This window comes from Lipophrys pholis, assembly GCF_963383615.2.
Source record: "Lipophrys pholis genome assembly, chromosome: 2".
Lineage (NCBI taxonomy): Eukaryota > Metazoa > Chordata > Actinopteri > Blenniiformes > Blenniidae > Lipophrys > Lipophrys pholis.
The window spans coordinates 9,336,829-9,358,757 of record NC_137636.1 but is presented as its reverse complement, the minus strand read 5'-3'; the positions used below and the strand labels follow the sequence as shown (position 1 = coordinate 9,358,757).

The 21,929-nt window shown below is 38.5% G+C and overlaps 1 protein-coding gene across 1 annotated transcript in view; it reads right to left on the bottom strand.

Moving 5' to 3' along the window:
* Nucleotides 1-21,929, bottom strand: part of LOC308126859 (protein diaphanous homolog 3-like) — a 161,005-nt gene that overhangs the window by 134,520 nt on the left and 4,556 nt on the right. Inside the window, exons 2-8 of the mRNA XM_080491547.1 lie at nucleotides 21,143-21,301; nucleotides 19,746-19,850; nucleotides 13,743-13,873; nucleotides 5,688-5,762; nucleotides 5,312-5,381; nucleotides 1,783-1,919; nucleotides 1,389-1,494 (exon numbers count right to left, since the gene is read on the bottom strand). Coding sequence (XP_080347673.1) covers nucleotides 1,389-1,494; nucleotides 1,783-1,919; nucleotides 5,312-5,381; nucleotides 5,688-5,762; nucleotides 13,743-13,873; nucleotides 19,746-19,850; nucleotides 21,143-21,301 — 783 coding nt within the window. The remainder of the gene's footprint in view (nucleotides 1-1,388; nucleotides 1,495-1,782; nucleotides 1,920-5,311; nucleotides 5,382-5,687; nucleotides 5,763-13,742; nucleotides 13,874-19,745; nucleotides 19,851-21,142; nucleotides 21,302-21,929) is intronic.

Genomic DNA, 21,929 nt, shown 5'->3' with positions numbered 1-21,929 from the left:
TACTGACAGTACATCAGACCCCACAAGACATCTTGTAATATTATGTCTTGTGGGGTCTGATGTACTGTCAGTAAAGGTTTTTACACACAACAACATTAAATAATGGAAGTGAGTAGCTACGACCATTACAGTGGTCATGGTCATTACTCTTATTTTCAAATAAGTCATATTTGCACCAATTTATAACCTGTGTGTGTTCATTTTTGGTCAGTTAGTATGTGTATGTTGTGGTTCCATACTGTAATTTAGACTTTAGACCTGTACACAACTTCATTCCAAACTGAGTTGAACTGCATGAAAACTGGCCATATTAGTGGTCAAGGGAGCAAGAATAACAAATAGAATCCAGAGGTACAGCCGTCTTATAAAGTGTGGCGCGAATACCTGCTGTATTTCTAGACCCACAGCAGTTTTTTTGGAATGGTTAGGCGTTTCTGGATATCTCTTAGACAATCTGGAGATCATATCTACAAGAGGAATTGACTAAAAGAAAACTGTCGACTGATCTGGGCTCTGTGTGTGTGCCTGGTGATGAGCTTGTATTTCTGGCTTTGAGATATGAAGCTGAATGTGAGTGAACAGTGTGGGAATTCTACTTCATTCAGTTTCTCCCAGCTGTCTGCACATATCAGGCTGATGTCAACAGAAACAGTGCAGATGAATTAGGTGGCAGACTTTCACTTTCTGTCCTGTCTGTGCTCTAAGTGATCATTAAAGTGGATGTCTGTGCTTAATTGAAGCATCTGGTACTGACAGTCCATGTGTAGCTGAATGGGATAGTGGCTTTTTTTTTTTTTTTTAATATATGCATAATTATGTTTCCCCTGAATGTACTGATATTATTTCTATATTATTGCTAATCACGTAGCTGAAAGAAATAGATGTGTCATGTTTTATTTGCTTGATAACTACACAATGCCTTTGCTGTTTAGGGTATACTCTGGTCAGTTTTATAGTAAAATAAACAAGGACTTTGCTCAAATGGAGTTAAAAAGAAAGTGAAGTCCAAAGTCTTTGTCCAAATTGTTTCTGAAAAGATTATATGAAACATTAGTTATAATTTACTTTATACTGACATATCGAACTTAAACAAACACAAAAGAAACATTCAAATTATGGTTTTCTATGCATTTCTGTTCAGTTCTTGTATGCTTTATATTATATATCAAGAAGAGATTGTCATTGTTGAATACCACAAAAACAGCAATCCATAGCCCATTATCTGAAATACCTGATATCTAATTATTTTCAAACCAATACAATAAATTGAAGATCTCAAAATGGCTTTGATATGCAGGCATTCTCACATTGCCAGCCATTCTGTTCATATTTTTTGTGAAATCTGAGGGAAATAAGGTGTTGTGGCTGTAAGTGTACTTAGCACTCACTTGTAACTGAACCGAGCGGTCTCGGAGTCCTTGCACAATAGGGCTGAACCGCTCAATGGCTCGCCATTCCCCTGCTGTGGTGATGGCTTCAAGGACCTTCTCCAGACTAAATGAGAACAAGAAATGCATGAGTGAAACTGAAAAAAAAAAAAAAAGTAATACATTCATTTATAAGGATTTTGAGCATTAGGTATTTCCTTCCATATTTTACCCAAGGTTACCTGGAGCTGAGGAAATGATAAAGGTATATGGGCGAGAAAATGCATTCGAGGCATCTTTTTTCCGTCATCCACTTCAATTTTAACTGTCTGAGCACATTTCACCAAGCACAGCAATGACATTTGAATTGATAAACAAAACGGTCAACAACCGCAGCATAAAATGGACAACATACGTGTTTTCTTCGCCTACAATGCAGATGGCCGAGAGGAGCTTCACCACGTCGGTCATCATGGCAGACTGCGAGGGATCAATGGCTCTTGCCAGTAAAGCAAGACTTTTTTCCTCGCCCAGGATCCGATCCAAGCCATACTGCAGGTAGCAACAAAAGGTTGTTTAGATAATCCCATTCTGGTTCATTTTCCAGAAGCATATAAAGTCACATAAAAATTTTTTTAAAAACACATGAAATTGATTACCTCGCAAATGCAACACTTGACATTTTATTGAATTTTAAAAGGTCTCTTGTTCTTTTTGCAGAAAATAAAATCCTACTTAGACGTCTGGCATAGCATAATATGTAACAGAACTCCTTTACAAGAAAATTAGCTAGCAAAGCGACTTCAAAGAATGGAATTCATCACATATTGGATGTAATTATCTACTTATCTTATGTTGGATACTAAAAGTAGAAAAATAATCATGTATAATGTAGTGTATTTACATCAGTGAACATGAATGTCCGTACTTGAAACAGCACCAGATCACAGCATAGGATTCTGTATAGAGCTCATTGTCAACAACATTTGAAGTAATTGCTGAAGAATGTGTGTTCATTTGGACTGAAAGAATCAAATCAAAAGTCAACGTTTGTGTTTGTTGGAAAATAAACAGTCAAGGTGAACTCGTTTATGTCAAAGGCAATGATACTGTTTTATTTTGAGAAAGAACTGGTGGTAGTTTCAATTTACATTTTGTTGTGCAGCAGTTTAGAAAATGCTTCGATTCGATCATCCATTCATCAGAATTTAGCACATTTCAAACACAGTCCTTGAAGTGATCCTAAACCAATTGTTCCTGTTTGTAACCCATCAACTTTAGCGTGACATATTACCCCTATAAAGCAGGTGCCACGATATTGAGATCACACGGGTGATTCACTTAACTATGTTACAGTTGACGACAGCATGTTCAGAACAAATGTAAAAGTTAGTGATTCATGATTTCCTAGAACTTACAAAATATTAATTGCATCTCTCCTTCTCCAGTGATTAAAAGAGTTAAAGAAAATCTTTGGCTGAATTGTCTGTATGAAACCTATTCCAGAATAATTTAAACCACAAATGAAGTATTGCGTATGTGTTTTGTTTTACCGAGTGAAGAAAAAGCCACATGCTCATTTTACTGGGGAAGGTTTTTTTTTTGATGCAGCTGAGCGGTTCAAGGAACAATTTCACAGTGTGGTAATTCTTAGTATTACATTATTATGCCGTTGGCGACAGACAATACAAAATATGCAAGTGTGTGGCTTGACACAGGGAGGCAGAAGAAGAAAAGGCTGCAGTGACAGCTGGCAGAGAACACCTGTCTTCTTGGCATTGTGGGTACCTTCCGTCCCAAGATGCCTTTCTAGCCAGGGAAAGGTCTGGACTGACAGAGGAGCCTACGGGTAAATGCTGGCGTCTGGCGCCTGTTGAGACGCAGGATTACAAGAGACCTTACAGCACACTTTGTGCCAGAGGGGCTGTATATCCGTCTCCGCGGGGTTTTAGCTCCATGTGGCTCGATTCCCTGCCTGTATCTACTTGTGGACTAACAGGACATGAGGAGGAAAAGCTGAAGCATTATGAAATGACGCTACTTCAACAGAACACATTTACAAATGCTTAGGCCTGGGCGCAGAGTCAATATTAGTGTCTACTCTGTTTTAATGGCATCATTTCATCACGGGAGTCTATTCTTTTTGAAGTTATAGCCCAAACAATCTTATTCTCCCCGGCGTTCTCAAAAAAGAAAATTCCATCCACACGTCACTAAGAACACGGATCATTACGATGTAGTACATATGCCAGGCCTTTAGGGGGCGCTGTGGCTGAAATACACCAACAACGCAGGAGAAGACATGGAGACCTCAAAACAGAGAAGAAGAGAATAGTCCTGCTCCTCCTCGTACTCAAGATAATCCAACATATCACCTTATTAAACCTACTACTATCAGTATCTTCTGATCTTGCGTTTAATGCTCGGCAACAAACAGCGCGATGCCTTGATTAGTTTAAGAGTAACACAGTTTTCATCTTCTTGTTGGGTCTTTGTGCCACATACACTTGTATGCAAATGTGCACCAATCAAATCAACCTTTATTTGAATAGCACTTTCAGTACAGTAAATTGCAGCACAAAGTCCTTTAAAGGTTAAAAACAAAAACAAAAATAAGAAACAGACTGAACATCAACTTTCTTGGGATTGTTTGTCTTGAACTGAGGAGTTTTCAGCTGCATCAGAAAAAGAAATTTTGCATTTGATCAGCTCGAAGTGTGAAACGAATAGCTCGGCCCTACCTTGCAGTCTTTTGCTGCAGTGCACCAAACACACTATACTTGTGTCACAACTGCTTTGAATCTGCCTCCTACGTGTGAGAAGTCTTTATCACTTATCGTGTTTAGTCTATTTTGGTTTGCCTAAGTATTGCATGTTAAATACCTGCAGCACCTATGTGGCTTCTTTATGATGGGACAGAATACACATGGGGCAGCAGTAATGTCGTAATTAACTTCTGATATTTCGACCGAAAGGATGAGGATCTAACCTCAGGTATCACTGTAAGATGATGCATTGACAAGTCGAATATTGAATCGATATTGTAAAAGGAAGAAGATGGAAGATGTGTTTGTTTATTTGACATTACACCCATTTATAAATATTGAAGAGAATACTACACTCACAAGCTTTCCACCTATAAAAAAGAAAAGTGGACTTTCACTCGCCTCTGAAGGGCTAAAACTCTTTTTGCAAAAACTACATTGCATAAAAAAAAAGCAACAGCTGGTTTTTAAAGTTGACCACTGTTTGAGATGCTATTCCCACACACATTATTGTCTGATTTATGGTTAATAAGCTGTGCTTGTAGTTCATCAGTACACAAAGAACTAACAGCTAATGAAGCCGTGTCTTTTGTAGTCTTTCTTCACTACACTGCTTTTTATTTCCAGAGCCACCAGAAAATACTAATTACAGAGATAACACGTCTTGCGGGTCAGGAGTATTCACGTTTCATAAAAGTGTCATACGGTGTCAAACAACACTAGTAAAACTCAGGTCAATTGGCTTTTTAAAGTCACAATAATATAATTCTGCTTCATTGCTCATATTAATAAAATCCCTGGGGCCTAATTAGATAAAAACAAACAAACAAGCAAAGTAATATTAAAAAAAAAATGAAAAAATCTAAAGTCAGTCGAGTTTTTTAAAAAACACGTACGTTAATTAACATTTTGATGACCAACATGTCCACAGATAGATGACACAAGACTGCAGGACACAGGTATGTCACATAAGGCACAGCTATGATGGTGTGGATTAAATGTAAGAAATGTTTTCCGGCTCCTCAAAATAGATAGACTTTATACTTAATTCCACATCAAAGATCATTACATGTTTGTTTGTTTGTTCTTATGCCAAAGATGGACCCCGACTGTAATAGTTGCAACAAGAAACAAACAACGTAGATGGGAGGTCATCCAGGTCGCAGGGGAAACACTTACCTTATTGTTCATGGAGGCCTTGAGACATTGAACGACTTTATGTTGATTCTTTTTATCAATCCTGTCTTGCCTGGGAACACAGGATAGTGAAATGATCCATTGCTCTCCAATACAAACCATCAAAACAATACTACACTTACTGTATGCGAGGCGTTTGAAAACACATGCTTATAAATATTCAGATAAATGGCTGAGAGATCTAATATTCATTTCCTTTTAAAAATGCACAGAAACAACAGTTGACTGCACCACCAATTATGAGTGCATTTTGATTGGCTACAATTACAAAAGGGTGTTGATTTGCTATCAGTTCATTGTAGCGAGCTGGGCATTAGTTTAGACTAGAATACACTTGAGTGTTTGGACATAAACTTACTGTTTCTTGAGGAGCAGTCTCTCCAAAATGTCCAGCAGCAGTCCAAGACCCTCATGCCCAAAGCTCTGCACCCAACTGAAATAACAAACAGGAAATCAATAACACAACAGTGTCAGACTGACAACTGACAGCAACAATTTCATACTAATCAACCGCCATGGAAAGTTTGAAGACAGAAAAACATGTAGAATTCAGTACTCCGAGCTGAAAAGAAACTCGGCAGCAGGAAACATTGGATACCTGTAGGCATGCTGCAAAAGCCTTCATCCAACCAAAAGAAAAAGGTGCTAATACAAGTAATCTTGGACTTTCATTCAATGATCAGTAATACTGAATTTATACGAGATGAACTATTGCAATCATTTACATTGTTAATTATGTTGTACTTACACATTTTCAACAATAACCTGAGCTATAATGCCACATGTTATGAATCCACATCATAAAGAAAGCATCCTTGATGCAATGTCACAAGAAACTTCAGAAGAAAATAAAAAGCAATAATGAAGGAAAAATAAGTGTATTGCCTGAGGACAAATTAAATTCTCAGTCATGCTTGAAGCAAGTGACATTTGAGCTGAATCTCTCTCAAGGCCGTTAGGTAAGTTCACACCTCACTGTCGTGGAAAAAAAAAAAAAAGAGGAAGCTGTGGGTAGATCAAATTTTGCTGCTGCTCTATATGTGAAAGTTGATTTTAGACGTCTTATGGAGAAGGTGCCTTTGGTGGATCACAGGGAATGTGGCCTGTGATTAAAGAGTTATTACGAAAGCCCAGGACCGACGAATAATATAGATTTATTTTCCTTTGAAAGGGCACAGTTCTTTCCATCTAGTCCTTTGAAACTGTGACGCCGAGTGGGTCGAGACAAAAAAACAAAAACGAATCAATTCCCTTCGCCACACCACACTCTTCAAAAGTGATGGTCAAAATATCACAAATTACCAAAGGCTTTAAAGGTGATTTATTTAAGGGAAGGTTGTTGTTACCACACTGGTCTACTTTGGCACCGATTCAGTCAAGATATTTTTTTCCTTTGGACAAAAAGACTGTTAACTACGTTAAAACAGATCCCGGTATAGTTTCACTTAATAAGCTTCTAGAGGATAAAGACTTTATTTATAAGAATGTATGATTGAAGAAGTACCCGCACATTCATTCAAGAAGAAAGAAAACGCATGTCCTTTACCAATATTTGAACGAATTCTAAACTAAATCTGAAAAAATTCATTGTTTACTTTGAAATTTGTGTAATTTGGCGGGTCAGATTGGAGCCTCTTGTAGGCTGGTTTTGGGCCCACAGGCCTTATGTTTGACACCCCTGCTGTAAGTCAGAAATGCTTTTAAATCAAGCGAAGAGACGTCGTGGCACTCTCACTCAAACTTTGATCTGACGTATGAGAAAGAGAATATGACCAGCATATATTCCAATCCTGATAAAGGCTTTACTTAAAGCATTGAGATTCTAAAGAGGAGGTAATGAACCTACGTTTTCTTTAGATTAAAGCCCTGTGTGGAGATGTGTGCCGAAAATAGGGTATTCATCAATATAAACCACAGCTGTATGTAACAGTCGTGAGTCAAACAACAGGAATAGTAACAAAAAAAGCAGCCGTAAGACTTCTTGAATAGTAGAATCAGAACGGAAAGTCACTGAAACGGTGAACCTTATTACAGAGAACCCACAAGCGACAGATCCGAGGTTTCACTCACAACTTAACGACAGAACGGAACCAATCAGCGGACACGACTTTCAGCGAGAATGTTTTGTGATTCAGATAAGAACGGCAAATAACAAGTGTTAACTTGTGAACTTGACTGAAAAGCCTTCAAGTATGCAGACAACAGCCTGAGTGAGACCGTGAGCGACTGTACCTCCCCCCTGACTGAGCCCGAACACTGCCTCCCAACATCAGCATTCGCTCTGCCGCTCTAATCAACAAACTGCATGCCTTCCAGCATCAAATGTACAGAAACTCTCAAGGTGACAAGATAGAATGAGAAGCTGTTATCTGTATTTGAAAAGCAGTATAAATAGCGTTTGCCAGGAGTTATGTGTTTTCTGTTATATTTTTGTTGTGTAGTAAAGAATAACAATGAAGGCCATTATTTGTATCAAGAAGAAAAACACTTAGAAACGCTAACAGATTATAGTCTTTATCTCATTTAGCTTGAATCATCGTTTGCTCACATGCAAATGACTATTTTTCAAAATGAATGACTTGAAACATTTCGAGGCGTTTGTCTGCGAGCTCGATACAAACTGCTGAAGCTCAAACTACTTTTAAAATTATGGGGGGGGGGGGGGGGGGGGGGAGTTGATTAAATAACATTGATGGTGCCCTACAATCAGTATTTCAGTTGAGTTTTTCCAAAGAGAAAATTTGATCCAACATACCATGGTTCCATGGGGTTTCGAGGAGTATGGTTAGTTTCCCCTCATTACAAATAACGCATACCAATGACCAACATGTTGACCCCTGGCATTAGTCTGATAAATTACCCACATTACGGTAGTGGCAGTACATATGGCAGTAAGGGGCTATAAACTGGTTACTCTTCAATTGTTGTCATTACAATCTCTGAATTTAGCTGTTGTCTCTTACTGGCCTGTTTCCTGAGCTGGCTTTCAGCTTTTGCAAAGATTTAGTTTTTTCCCTCCACTGTGCCTGTGATGTATTTGTTGCACTGCTTAAACACTCATTTATCTTCATAAGATCAATCTGCTGCTCGATGCACGGTGGTAGTTCATCTCAGCCATTTTTTGTGCTGCTTCTCATCATTGTCATTCTTCAAGCAATTATTTTTTATTTTTTTTCAAAAGTAGATGTTTCTGCTGAGTTCTGCAGCACGATCGCAAGCTCCACTCAACCCACCATGCATTTGAAAATCCTGGACATTAATAATGACTGATTGACAAACGGTGCAAATGAACCTGCACACATCACTATTTAAACTCCAACCAATGCAACCTCAGCTGAACTTATGAAGCTAATCAGTCATTGCATTGACCCCGAGGAATGACAGCATCGACTTAAATGCAACAAAAACTACTTTGTGGATCATTAAGTTGAAATATGCAACTTAAACCTTTCTAATCAAACAAACCAGTAATGAATGATGAATTTTCAATGCCTTTCAATTAGTTTTACAATTGACTAGACTGGCCTCCTCAAACATGCAAAACTGCGAGGAAGCAGCGGAGTTTTCCACACTTTCAGGATAAACGACAGCATGTGTGTGAGACAGGGTCAGGAAAATGAGGGACGCTGACAAAAAACTGGAACAGCTTTGCTGATGAAGACAGGGAAGGCTGCTGCCAAGGTAGCTAAGAAATGAAGCCTGCATATTTGAGAAAAGAAATCAATTTAGTCTGCACTCCTGACTGAGGCCATGGCCCAGGCCATTCTGGTTATAGAGTAGGAAGGTTGACGATCTTGACAAGAGCTTCATTGAAATGCATTGCTCGGTGGCAACTATATGCTACTTTTTCATCATCAATAGGTGAGGCAGCGAGCAAAGAAAATAATCAGCCGATATATGCTACACTGGCAATTATAGCAGAGGAAACCAAACACGCCTACGCCGTCAGGTTCCGTCTGGCAACCTTTCAAAGACGTTCGCCATGAAACATATGAGGGAAAAGTGGGAATAGTGGTGGCATGAGTCATGTTTCAAAGGCTTTTTGAAGATTTTAGCTTTTATGCATTTCGAAGATCTCAGAGGCCAGAAAGTGACAAAGCAATAGCTTTCTACAACGCCTGGAGAAAAGTCTCATCTTCAAGAGCAAGAACAATCAGGCTCAGACAATAATTCATCAAAGGTGTGCGCCTTTACATTCTTTTGAAGGTCAGAAGGGAGCCGGGGTAGGGCAAATAAAGCAAGGCATTCTTCGTGCAATTTTATGTGATGTGTCAGTTGTCTTCAGACGGACCATTTATTCTAAATGGCTTTTCTGCAGAACCAGAATTGGCAGGTACAATGCACACAAACTTGGAGAACAAAATCCTAACTGCGGTGCGGGTGCTAATGCTGAACACTAGAACCACTGGTTCAAAGGGGATTCTAATAAAGTCTATGTAGCTATATGGGTCTGTCTGTATCAACTGTGTATAGTTCAGATGATTACAGCAGTGTGAATCACTTTCAGCCACGGGGAAAATTCAGAAAAATCTGAAATTCAGAAAGGGGTTAAGGCCGAAAGATTAATCTTATCCTGTCAGCAACACAATATTAATGCACTCTTCTACTCAGTCTTGCTTCTGCAGAAACCATTTACTTGACTGGAAACAAAAGCCCAGTGCTACTTTCTCTCTTGCCAAATGACAATGCTGTGTAACGCCGCATAAGAGCAGGAAGGACAGAAAGTTTTGTCATGTTACGCACTAAAAAATACTGATTTAAAACCTGTACAAAAGACTGAAGTTGGGTGTTTTCCTGTAGGATTAATGAAGCTATTCAAGAGCCATCTTCTTTTGTGGTCTCGAGCTCTTGCGGGCACATTGTTTGTCATGTTTTCTTCTGTATTCGATAAATCATGTAAGAAATTGTTATGGTGAAACAAATATGAAGGACTATAATTGAAGGACGCCATTTGAATTTTGTCCAGAATCCTGCTGTCCTTGTCAAGGACGATGCATGTAGAGATAAAATATCTCACAATTTCTGTAGTAGTCTTATACTTCTGCAGTTAAGTGGTTAGTATTTGACATGCTGTCTGTCTACACACTAAAATGATTAAAGTATTTGATATTCTGTTTGCTAATCTAGCATGCTCTGGCAGCCCTTGGGTTTCATTAGTTCCTAACATCTGGCACCACTCCCACATCCCAAATGAGAAAACTTCAATCACATTCTCTGCCTGAATGTCCTCAGTGAGGAGAGCTGTGTTGCGCAAAAATGATCTGAAACAAGTTTTCACCATTTTTGTCATTGCTCAGAAACTGCAGCCCTGAGCTCAGTCTGAGGAATGGACGTTAACGTTGCTGGCATCGTTTGGCATTTAGCCACATAAACATGTGACGCATAATAAACCTGGACAGATTCAAACCAGTTCTGAGTTACCATCAGTTTTCACAAAGGTCACAGATCCGAGCTGCACGGCTTCCAGACATTTTGCAGAATTTATCTTTATTACCTATAGCCAGAGAGGTTTGATTGGCTACACAGGATATTATTCTACCCTCACTATGACGCCACAGACAAACCAATGGATAGAAATGCACGCTGGACTTAACCTTTATAGTGCATTTAGAAGTCTCAACAAGCTTTACATGGTGGCGCTTTCGCTTCTCGCACGTTGGGCATGCAAAGTGCAACTTAGGATTCAGCGCGTTGCTCAAGGACACTTCAACACTTCGACATACAGAAGGGGTTCAATCCATTCTCCGACCCAGACCAGAGCCATCCTAAGTCACAACAAATCCACATAAGTCCATCAGCAACCGTCCACTTATCAATTCAGCCATTTTCCTCAAAAACAAACCTCCGTCCTGCACAAACACGTCCTGTTGGAAACAGATAAACTGAAACTAATGTTCACACATGCTGTAAAGAGACGTCACCATGGACACATGCAAAAGAAGCAATACTGGAACGAAAGCTATAATTATCAAAAGACACCAAGGAAGAGTGGGGATGGGCCTTTTGAAAAATAAATAAATAAAAATATCCTTCCATTTCCCTGAGAAACAAAAACAGTCATAAATCAAAAAGAAAAATGAGGAGTCTTCTCGGGCTAACTTCACAGCTAAGGTAGCTTGACTTCTAGTCTCAGGGGAATGACTCCAAGGTTCCCAGACAGCGTAGCGTCGCACGCCGCCAAATCGATTATGAAACAGAAATAAAAAATTGGCTTTTAATATGTTGTATTGGGCATAAGTTATCTGACAACCGGAAGGCTCTCATATTGAGACTGGAGTGACAGAATGTGGGAACTCTGAAATAAAGAAGAGTAAATAATGGAAAGGAATGATACCAATAGCGTATCCAAAAGTCACCAGCAATGACTTTAGTTTGAAAATTTTTTTATAAATAAGACCAAAGCAAATTTTCCTTTCCCCATTAGGCCTTACCTCAGCAGATCATCTACTTCCATTAATCTCAGTGAGTTTATGTTCTCTGACACTGTACCCATGAACCACCTCATGAGCTTCCCTCCTCTTTTTTCGATTGGCATCTCCAGCCTCAGCCTCCTTTGACGCCGCAATCTCTCCTTCATACAAGACCAAACTATCTCAACCTCATCGCAAATATTTTCATTACAGATTATGAAACCCTGCATGTACATATACAATTTCAAGAACACCTTTGTTCACAATGGAGAAAAAAAAGATTCTTTAATGTACTTTGAAATATTTTACCCAATACCCAAACTTTTGAGTATTCTAATGGTCTAATGCAATATACATACAAGACCATAGTGTTAAATAGTTTATCAGTTTTAAGAACGTTATAGCGCTTCTTACTTTATATTTAAATATTAGAATGAAAAAAAACAATTTAATGTGTCATAGGTTTCATAATACACCTCGCTTTAATTCATATTAGCATCGACTCAGCAATCCAGCAACGAGCTAAGACATAAATTCTAATTTTACAAAAAACATTTAACACTGTCAGTGAGTTGCTTTGTCTTCATCTTCGTTTAAAAGCAGCCTGTTGTGTATCTAAAGTGCCTGAAGGCATTCCACTGAAATGTGTCAGGAATTCTTCCCACTTTCCTGTTGGGGTGGACAAGGATGAAATAAAAGCCAACATATTACAATTCGGTGCATCAATACCGAAAAGTACAACCTGATAATCAACACATTAATTTCATAAAACAGTGTTTATGCACTCAAACGATAAGTCATTATCTTGGTATGGGACTTTTAAAGCTGTACGAGGTGCTCATGGGTGTATGAGAGAAAATAAGAGAATCTACTTTTTTTATTTTTATTTTTTTACATGTTGGTATCAAGAAGAAGGATGCTCAACTTTGCATGGTTGTGTGGCTAAAATGATAAATGAATAAATATATTTTGAGCTTTAAACCTGAAGGTCAGCTTTAATATAATATCAAAAACCAATTTCCACTTGTTTGTCAGATCCATTTATCAAATCCATTTAATACAATTACAAGTTGTAGCCTTGCTGCTCCTGTGGGGTAACAATGTGGCCTTACTTGACAAAAAAGAAAAAAAAAAAAAAAAACAGAGCGAGATCTATAGCAGCAGAGGTGCAAAGGCTATTCAGGAGTGAGAAGCGAGCATTGTACAGCAAAAGGTTCAAGGCTGCAAGAGGAACCCAACTTTGCAGCAAGGTTGTCAGTTCCAGTCAGATAAAAGCCAACAGCAAAACAGTGGCAACGGCCAACATCTTCAAAGCAGCGGGAGACCAGATGCCGCGCTATCATAAAGCATAAGGTTACTGCTGAGGAAGGTTCATGGATAATGATAATGTTGGAAGTGGATCTTAAATCTGACACTTTTCACAGAGTTTGAAACAGAATGAAGGAAAGTGCAATGGCAGCTAACTCATATGCTTAAGCGAAATGTAGTTTTTAACTCATCTGTGTCAGAAAGCAGTTTGTCTTGTCAAGGTACTGAGAAATGAGTCCTACGAATACATGAAAAAATATATGATTTCCAATGAACTGTTTTTATATGTTTTATGTTTCAGATAGCCATGCCTATACCAGGGCTGTTGGATTCAATTGGATTCAATTGAAGTGAATGACTCGAAGCTACTAGTCTGCACAAGATCATTGAGAAATTGTAAGAATTGCAGATTCCTGAAAGTTAGTTAAAGAGAAACAACTACTTAACAGTTGCCTCCTGGGGAAACACCATCAATATTATCTCTACCATAATTGGTGAAAGAGCAATTAAACATACAGATATTCTATTTGGCACAAAAAATAGTGAAAACAGTGAGATTGTCACTTTTTGAGTGACCCTGATGCTCGACCAACAATTATATTCAGCACCATCATCTTCTTGATAAACAATAGTAAGTTTTTCATCTGTGACCAGCTATAAATGTGAACGTCCACTGTCATAATCTTGTACTATACCTGACAGGATTGCTGGTAAGGGACACTCGCAGTGAGTCGAGGCAGGCAAACAGACGTTCATCCATCACCCCTGACTTCAGCTCACTCAGGAATTCTAGGGGAGATATCTGATGGCTGCTCCTCAAGCTACCCTGGGAAGAAAGAAAGAAGAAATCTCAGAAATCTGCCAGACGCAAGTCAGTAGCATCAGCTTGTTGCTTATCCAGGATAAATCTGTCCAAATGTCAACTTGGAGGTGAATATAAGAAACAATACAGGTGGAAGTTTGGGAATCTTAAGACGTGGTTTGTTGCTGATGAACGGTGTTCCGGCTGGCGGCATTTGATTCTGAAAAAGATGATTAATGCATTCACGGATACAGAAAATGTCTTGTATTACAAAATGTTTTCAGCAAATCTGACCACATTTAAAAAATAATGCAAGAGGTATTAAATGTGGTTTTTTTTCCCAGTCCCAGTGTTGGTTTTTGAAATAGGAGAATCCTGGCCCAAAAAAAATTTATAAAACAAATCCATACACGGTCAAGAGTGCAAATATATGATGCATCACCAGGACGGGAAGAAACTAGCTTTCGCTCTGGTAAATTTGGATGCAAGTCACAAGCCTTTTGCAGTGAAAAGTATACGGGGGTATATGTAATGTGTTCTCAAACACAATGCTAATCAATCAACAGCAGCTCAAGTGTACTGCAGTAGCGCAGGTATATCAATAATACATGACAGCATCTCTGTGTCAACAATTCACTACAGTGGTATGAGTCTTCATGGTGTGATAGAAATGAGAAGGATGTAGAACATCGGTTTGAGAAATATATATAGAGTGAGCGTGGTACTATTTTTAAGCATGTGATTAATGAAGAAGAGAAGAGTGATCATATGAAACCTGTAAATACGTGCATTCACAGTGTTTTATAAAAGACAAAGCTGTATAGTTTTTTTTTTAATAAATCATGCCTGTGTCTGTTAAACCTTTCCACATTCCCATGATGACGAGATAATAACATCAACCTTCATGTATAGGAGCAACCTTCAGAAGTATTTTTTAAGATTCTAGCAATTGATTGGTTTTTGAAAACTCTGCATTGCACAAGCTTGAAGTTCGCAGCTCTTCAGTTTCCAAACTTCAATATATTTCTCACTGAAGCCCCACCACACAGTAAAGTTAACAACATCTTCAGAAAAACATGACCTTTCAAACAAAGAGTTCAGAATTACTTCACGTTTGGTCAACCGTACTGTATTTGAAATTAACTCCATGGTGGATAAATTAGCATAAATTACTAAATAAACAGTCCATCTTCAGTTGTATAGTCATAATTCAGAAGCTTCTACTAAACTAGTATGTACTGTATATCCATAAAAAGTTATTTCGTGGTTTCACAAAGCAGCAGCAAAATACTTACAATGATGTAGTGTTGGACTTCTGAGAACAGCAGAGTACATGGAATGCAAGACATATTCTTGATGTATCAAAGGTTTCGGCGCTTGTCCTGCATCGCTATCAAAAGGATCTAATACTCCCTCAAGGCTTCTGCACTGCTTGTCCATCTCTCTTTTCTTTAACGTATGTGAGACTCTGGAGTCCAGAAATATTTGTGTTTCTATAATCATATTCAGCTGTCGTCCCAAGTATAGAAATGGATTGCCCATATAGGAGGAGTCAAAGAGAAATATGTATGACAATGGTAATCTGCAAATCTATAAAGTAGTTGATGTGGTGAGACAGTAATTACTGAAGATCAGAATCGTAATGTGATCATTCTCTTTGGTGTGAACTCCACCCTTATGGCTCAACAGGACAAGGCATATCAAAGCAGCCTCTCCTTTCATGGATATAGGGCATCTCACACCATCCGCTGCAGAACATTATCATGCCTGTTTCTCCATATTTACACATTGGTCGTTGATTACCATCATTTCCTTTGATATTTCTCTTGCTCATCACAGAGTATGTGGAACAACATAGGCAATTGCATGAATAATGGGTGGACAACGAACCATCAAGGGTACAGTAAGTATCAGCCTTCCTCCATTTTTGTCCTGTAGCTCAATCAGCGCCTGCCCCCAAAAGCAATTTTGGTGAGCAGTGATGATGACTCGTCTGTTTGCTCCTCAGGATCTCTTTAGCCTTCCACCACGGCACAGAAACAGTGTGCTGTTCATGGCCGATCTGTCTGAACTTTCTCATCAAATAAGTTTTAGTGTCTGTTTGTTCTCTGCAAGCACTGAAGGAGCCATGGACCCGTCGGTAACCTCTTTCAATTCAATTTGCTCCACATCACACGACACAGGACAGAATTTAAACAACAGCTCTGGCTCACGTTCACATTCTGGATGTAACAGAAAGCATCTGTGACTCTCCAGCATACTACTTTTACATGCTTTAACTCACGGTCTTAATCAGCTGAATGTTTATTATTGTATTCAGCGCTTCTCTTAAAAACAAGAAGAAATAAAAATCTTGAAGACACAGACATGATTCAGAGCACACTACTAAAGTAGACTATCCACAATTTCCCACATAAGGGTTTACTTTACCAACAAATCAACACCAAGGTAAGAATTGTTATTTCAAGACAACTACTGCTACATAACACACGGTCAAAGGCCAGCCATTATTTTGTGTAACAACATGCAACAAAATTGTTTTCTTACAAGGCAATCTACCAAATTCGCAAGGTAGAAACACAGTCGACGATGTCAGCAAAGGGGCAGGCATCAATTTAGAATCCAGTATGAAAGGTTAATTGGTAAAGCAGAGATGTGGTTGGAAAAGATGTGCCAAGAAAATGCCATTTTAAATGGATTGTGTCCAGTAAATTGTGTTATTCCTGACAGGTTTTCTCCTTCTTTTTTTTTTTTTGTGAAAGAATGAAATAAGGCCAAATAAAAGAAAAGACAACAAAATATTGAACAAGTTCCATCACTATAATAGCAAATAAGCATTTTATACACTCACAGACAATCAAACTTGAATATTACACATCAATTGGCTATTATCTATTCTGTAATGCCGGACAAGTAAAAATACTGTAACACATGGTCTCACAACTTTCCAATGCATGAAGATGCATCTCTCTCACCAGTTTAAGAAAATATATGTTCTGTATTAAAATGGCCACGGTATTTTACTATGCAGGTAAACAAATGCATCACCATGGTAACTGGAGGCAGGTTGCAGAGGGGAACTTGGAGACGTGTCTAGTTTTAACAATATAATAAATACAACACAGTGCCAATGCTCTTGTTTTTTTTCTCCAAAGGATCTACTCAAAAAATATTCATTGGTTCCGTTGTTCAGAAAACTAATTATTTTTCTTTAAATGCTCATTTTTGTCCACTGCCTGAATCTTAGAATTTTAGCTATTGTCCCTAAAAGCCCCCCCCCCGTCCATGAACGACACAACAAACTGTACCGCATGGCCAAATCTGAAGGGAAAAATCCTGAGATTTACATTTTGTTGATGAATTCATTAAATAGCTGTGGGCAAGTTGGTCATACAGCTAAATGATTCAATAAAAGCACTAAAGGATTTAATGAGGAACTATCAGAAGAGTTTTGCAACATTTGGAAAACGAGCATCCAAGACCCAACAAAACTTTGCAGTTTTCACTGGAAAGCTTTTATGAGGTAAAAAGGGGCTTCAAGATACTGTGGCAAGAACAGACTGAAATTATATATTGCAACTGCAGCTCAACTTGTTATTTAACAGACCCAACCTAAGAGTGAGAACCGATAGTGATCGAGTTGAAAATTGCCCCTTGAAATTAATCGGAGATTCATTTTTTGAAGCGACGCAGTGAAGCGCTCCCTTCGCACATGTAGAAATTAATTTCAAAGTTTGGTGTGTAGAGCTCCACCGGTCATACAGAAATGTATTACGTCTATGTTGGATGCATAGCTTGAGTCCATTGTTTGTGAAGGTACCTGGAATAGTATGACGAATGGGGTTCTCTGACGAGAGGACGTAATATTTGTGGGCGATTTGGGACGCCAAATTACCAATATGGGAAAAACACAAAGTACAGTTGATCCAATGAAAAGGAGGAGTGCGTGAGAGAGAATGCGAGAGGTTTTAAAGTATTGCATACTAAGAATGACATTCTGAATTGCTTGCTTTAATGTATTTCTTTTATTTCTTCGTAAAGCTTTAATATTTTTCTTTTCTTTCTATATGAAGCCCTGTGAATTGCCTTGTGTCTGAATAGTGCTCTATAAATACATTTAACCTTTTCATAAAAAGAAGCTATCAAACCTCCTTTGATTTTGTGCTAGTTTTGGAACAAAAAAGGAGGAACGTGAGGCAACAAACCTAAATTGTGGCGTTTTATTTGTTGTTGTTTTTTTTTTTTAAAAAGTCTGAAAAGCCACCGATAGCGAGTTATCACCAATATATGCAGAGTTCAATGTCAACTGCAAACAATCATTACAGTTGACCTTAAAAAAAAAAAAGATATGTAAGCCGATTGTGAAGACAACAAACTTTTGTTTTTATACTTACCACTTGGGAATATAAATTGATATACTGGCGCCAGTGTGGCCGCATCAGGTCACATTCGTTAAACCAAAACACAAAGTGAAGTTGTGGTTTGGTGGACTTCACTAAACATGTGAACCGAAGCTCCGAGAGCCGACTGTGACCAGAAGACATTTTACATACGTTCACCCCGAGGTTCTGGATGTCAGTGTTAGACATCGCTGAAGTTCCAACATCACAATTGTAAAGAAACGCCAGGAGGAAAGGAAAGAAGAAAGAAAAAAAACGTCACAAATGTCATTGTAGAAAGGGACCATCTAAGCTTCATGCATGCGATAAAAAAATACAACAATTGAACAGTGTCTGTGACAATAATTTGATTTAATTGAGGCGAAACCCTCAGAAAGAAGCTTTAAGCTCTGTTCATATGGACAAAAAAAAATTATAATTATTCTCAAGATTGTCAGAGTGAAATGAACACAAAAAAAAAAAGAACACCTTCGAGGCACCCCCAAGAGGAGGCTTTCTCAGGTTCCTGTTAACGTGAAATAAACCAAAACAAAACACATCAAGTCGACTGCTTTCATTATTATTCAAACAAAGAGTCACAGGCTGAACTCGTGTTAATTATGAGCATGCTGTGGGTTAAATGTTTAATGGGAGTATCACCTGCAAATTGCAGCCCTCACGTCAACCTTCTTTAGGGGGGGGGGGGGGGGGGGGTTAAAGAAACCAAAGTTTCCATTTCTTTGAAGATTTAATTGTTTTTCTTCAAACACTGACAGTTTTATAACCCTCTATCCATCTGTCTGCTTTGGGAAGGCGGAAAAGAAAAGCTTAGGGCTCATTGCTGAAACGTTGACGAAGGACCAATCAACCGTGAGAGCAAACTCTCAATCTAATCAACCACCTTCCAGCATTAAAAAAAATATATATATTACCAATCGATACAAATGTTACCCCCTCTGTGTTGTGATCTACTATTATTCTAAGACTGTGACACATTACTAGCCAAAAGCAAACGCTATAGCTGAAGATCTTCTTTTTTTTTTTTAAGTCACAAATCTTTAAAGAGTGAGCAAATCTAAAAGAAACAAGAGGAGACACTGACACAGCCGGTGTGGGGAGATCTTAACTACCATGTATTGAAAATTGTTAAACTCTTGTAGGTAATGGACCACTTTATTCAATCATTCCATCCTCTATACATTTTTTCCGAACGTCCCAGTAGCCATGTAAGATCCTCAGAGGGACACGGAGCAGCAGAACTGAAAGCGTGAGTTTACATTTCAAACCTGTATGGACACCTTGGATGTCTCGTGTAATCAAATCTCCCGTTTCATACGCTCAAGAACCCACATGACTCAATATGAATACATAGGAGGAAAAGAAAATTAGATTTGAAAAATTATGACATTGAAGCGCAGATGTTCATTTTCCACACACCAGCTCTCAGATAAAAGAGTCGGGCAGGAACTAACGGAGTAAAAATTGAGGCAAACACGTGTAGGCAGTTGAAAACTCACAGATTTGGAGGCAGTAAAAATGTACTGGAGGACCATTTCTCTCTTTGTGTTCAGGTCCTTGTCCCTCAAAGGAGTCTTTTTGTCCTCGTTCAAGTTCATGTCCTCCTGAAAAAAAAAATGAAAGAAATTGAATGAATATGCAATTTAAATTTTTTTTTTCTACAAAACAGCACCTTGGCAATGGCAATTGCTATCCAGTTTCCCTTTCTTCTTTTGCATGTTCATTAAGTTGTAGCAAAGTTAGTTTTGTTTGAAAGTACAGTCCCAATACAGTTTTGAGTCGTGGTTTTTTGTTGTTGTTTTTTTTGGTTGTCCTCCATTCATGGTCATCTAAAAGATAAACATGATGACCTACCAAACATGGTCAATATTGGAGATGTAACAAGCAAACTTTAAAATTCAAGACAGAGACACTGAGAACGCAAACAGTAGAGATTTGAAACTTGTCTCCTCGGTTATAATAAGAACACTTGTTATATCAGAAAAAAAAAAAAAAAAAAAACCCTTGCAGAAGAATTTTAACACGTTTGGTTTCTGTTCGGCTTCTCCCTTTTACAGGTTTCGACACAGAAAGTAACTTGCTAGTTTTCTTCCTGCCATAATATTGACGCATGCAAGTTGTGGGTGCGATTGTAGCTGCAAAAGTTTCTCGACACGGTTGTTCCCATCTGACACAACTTGATGATGTTTTAAATGCGGGAACTCGCAGCCAGTCGTGTTCTCTCAATCACTACCAAAACATTGGCAGAATTTTTTTAATTTTTATATTTTTTAAGAATTCCAGGAAGCCACGAAGGCTGTGTAAGAGGCTTCCCTTCACCTCATCTCAACACTGTGAAAGCTGAGAATTTTCACATCATTATCAGTTCATTAGAACTTCGTCAGACAAGGTTTTTGCAAAAAATCCATCCAGCCAATCTCGGGTGCGAGCTGTCAAAAGCAAAAAAAATAAAAAAAAAATCTGTGGAGGCCAATTATATAGAATGAGAAAATTTATGTGCATTTTTATCTTAAAAGAATTAACTTTTCACTCAACTCCACAGGTATTATGAATAGTAAGGACAACGTTTCAATCATGTTTCGGTCTCAGAACCCACTGCATATTTAAATACGGGTAAGTCTCAAAAACAAATACAGGCGTCAATCACACATTACTTTGCTCTGTTAAAATGCTTACAATTCTTTAATTCATTTGATGTATTTTTATTCAGACGTGAAAAGATGTTCCGATTTTGGCAGATGCCTTTGTTAGATTTATTGCTTCTCTTCAATGTGATCCACATCACTACTACTCAGCAACTCACGAGTTGCCCGTCCATCATATAGAAGGCTTCACAAGTCACCCCTATTTACTTATAGAGAGAGTTTGATTCCACAGTAACAACAGAGGAACATACCATCATCTTTTCAAACAGAGCCAAGATCTCTTTTTCCTCAAAGTGATGAGTGGTGGAGAAAGACGAAGTGGACCCATCGTTTGTGTTGTTTTTAGCTTGCGTTAAGGGTGGCCGCTCCTTTTTACTGCCTGGAATCCGGATACTGGCAAATCTGTCCAGCTATGGAGGAAACAAAGAAAGCAGCATGAATACGGGGGAGGCGACGTTGGACTCTTTTGAGCTGAGGTGAGATGAACAATAGCAGTGTTAGAATATAAGTATGGTAGAACGGTTACTACTTGGGTAAACAACCAATTTGCCGTTTACCAAGTTAGAAAACAATGGTTAGAGTGTGAAAGAAGCTCAAACACAGAACATCAAGGGCCTGTACTACAAAGCGAGATTAATATATTTCTCAGTTACCTGGGTTGATAAGCGGCACTACAAAGCTGGTTATCAACTCGGTAATTAAACCCAGATTTGCCTACTGTTAATGTGTAACTTAGTATATTAATTCATTGCACAATATAAACGGAAAGCACTCTGATCACTCAAAACTTTATCATGGCACAGACGTTTTGGGCGGAACTTCCTCAGTGCTCTTCCCGTTTATATTTTCCCAAGAGTGGTCAGGAGGCGGTGCTTTTATACGCAATCTATTATCCAGAACATAACCTGCACCGGAGCAGGTTAGCCACTCAGCAAAAAGTCACCTTGGTGATTTACTCCGGTTAAAGTGAACCTGCGTTGTAGGACAGAAAACCCCGGATTAACCCTGAAGTACCTCGAAAAGAGAAAATCCAGCTTT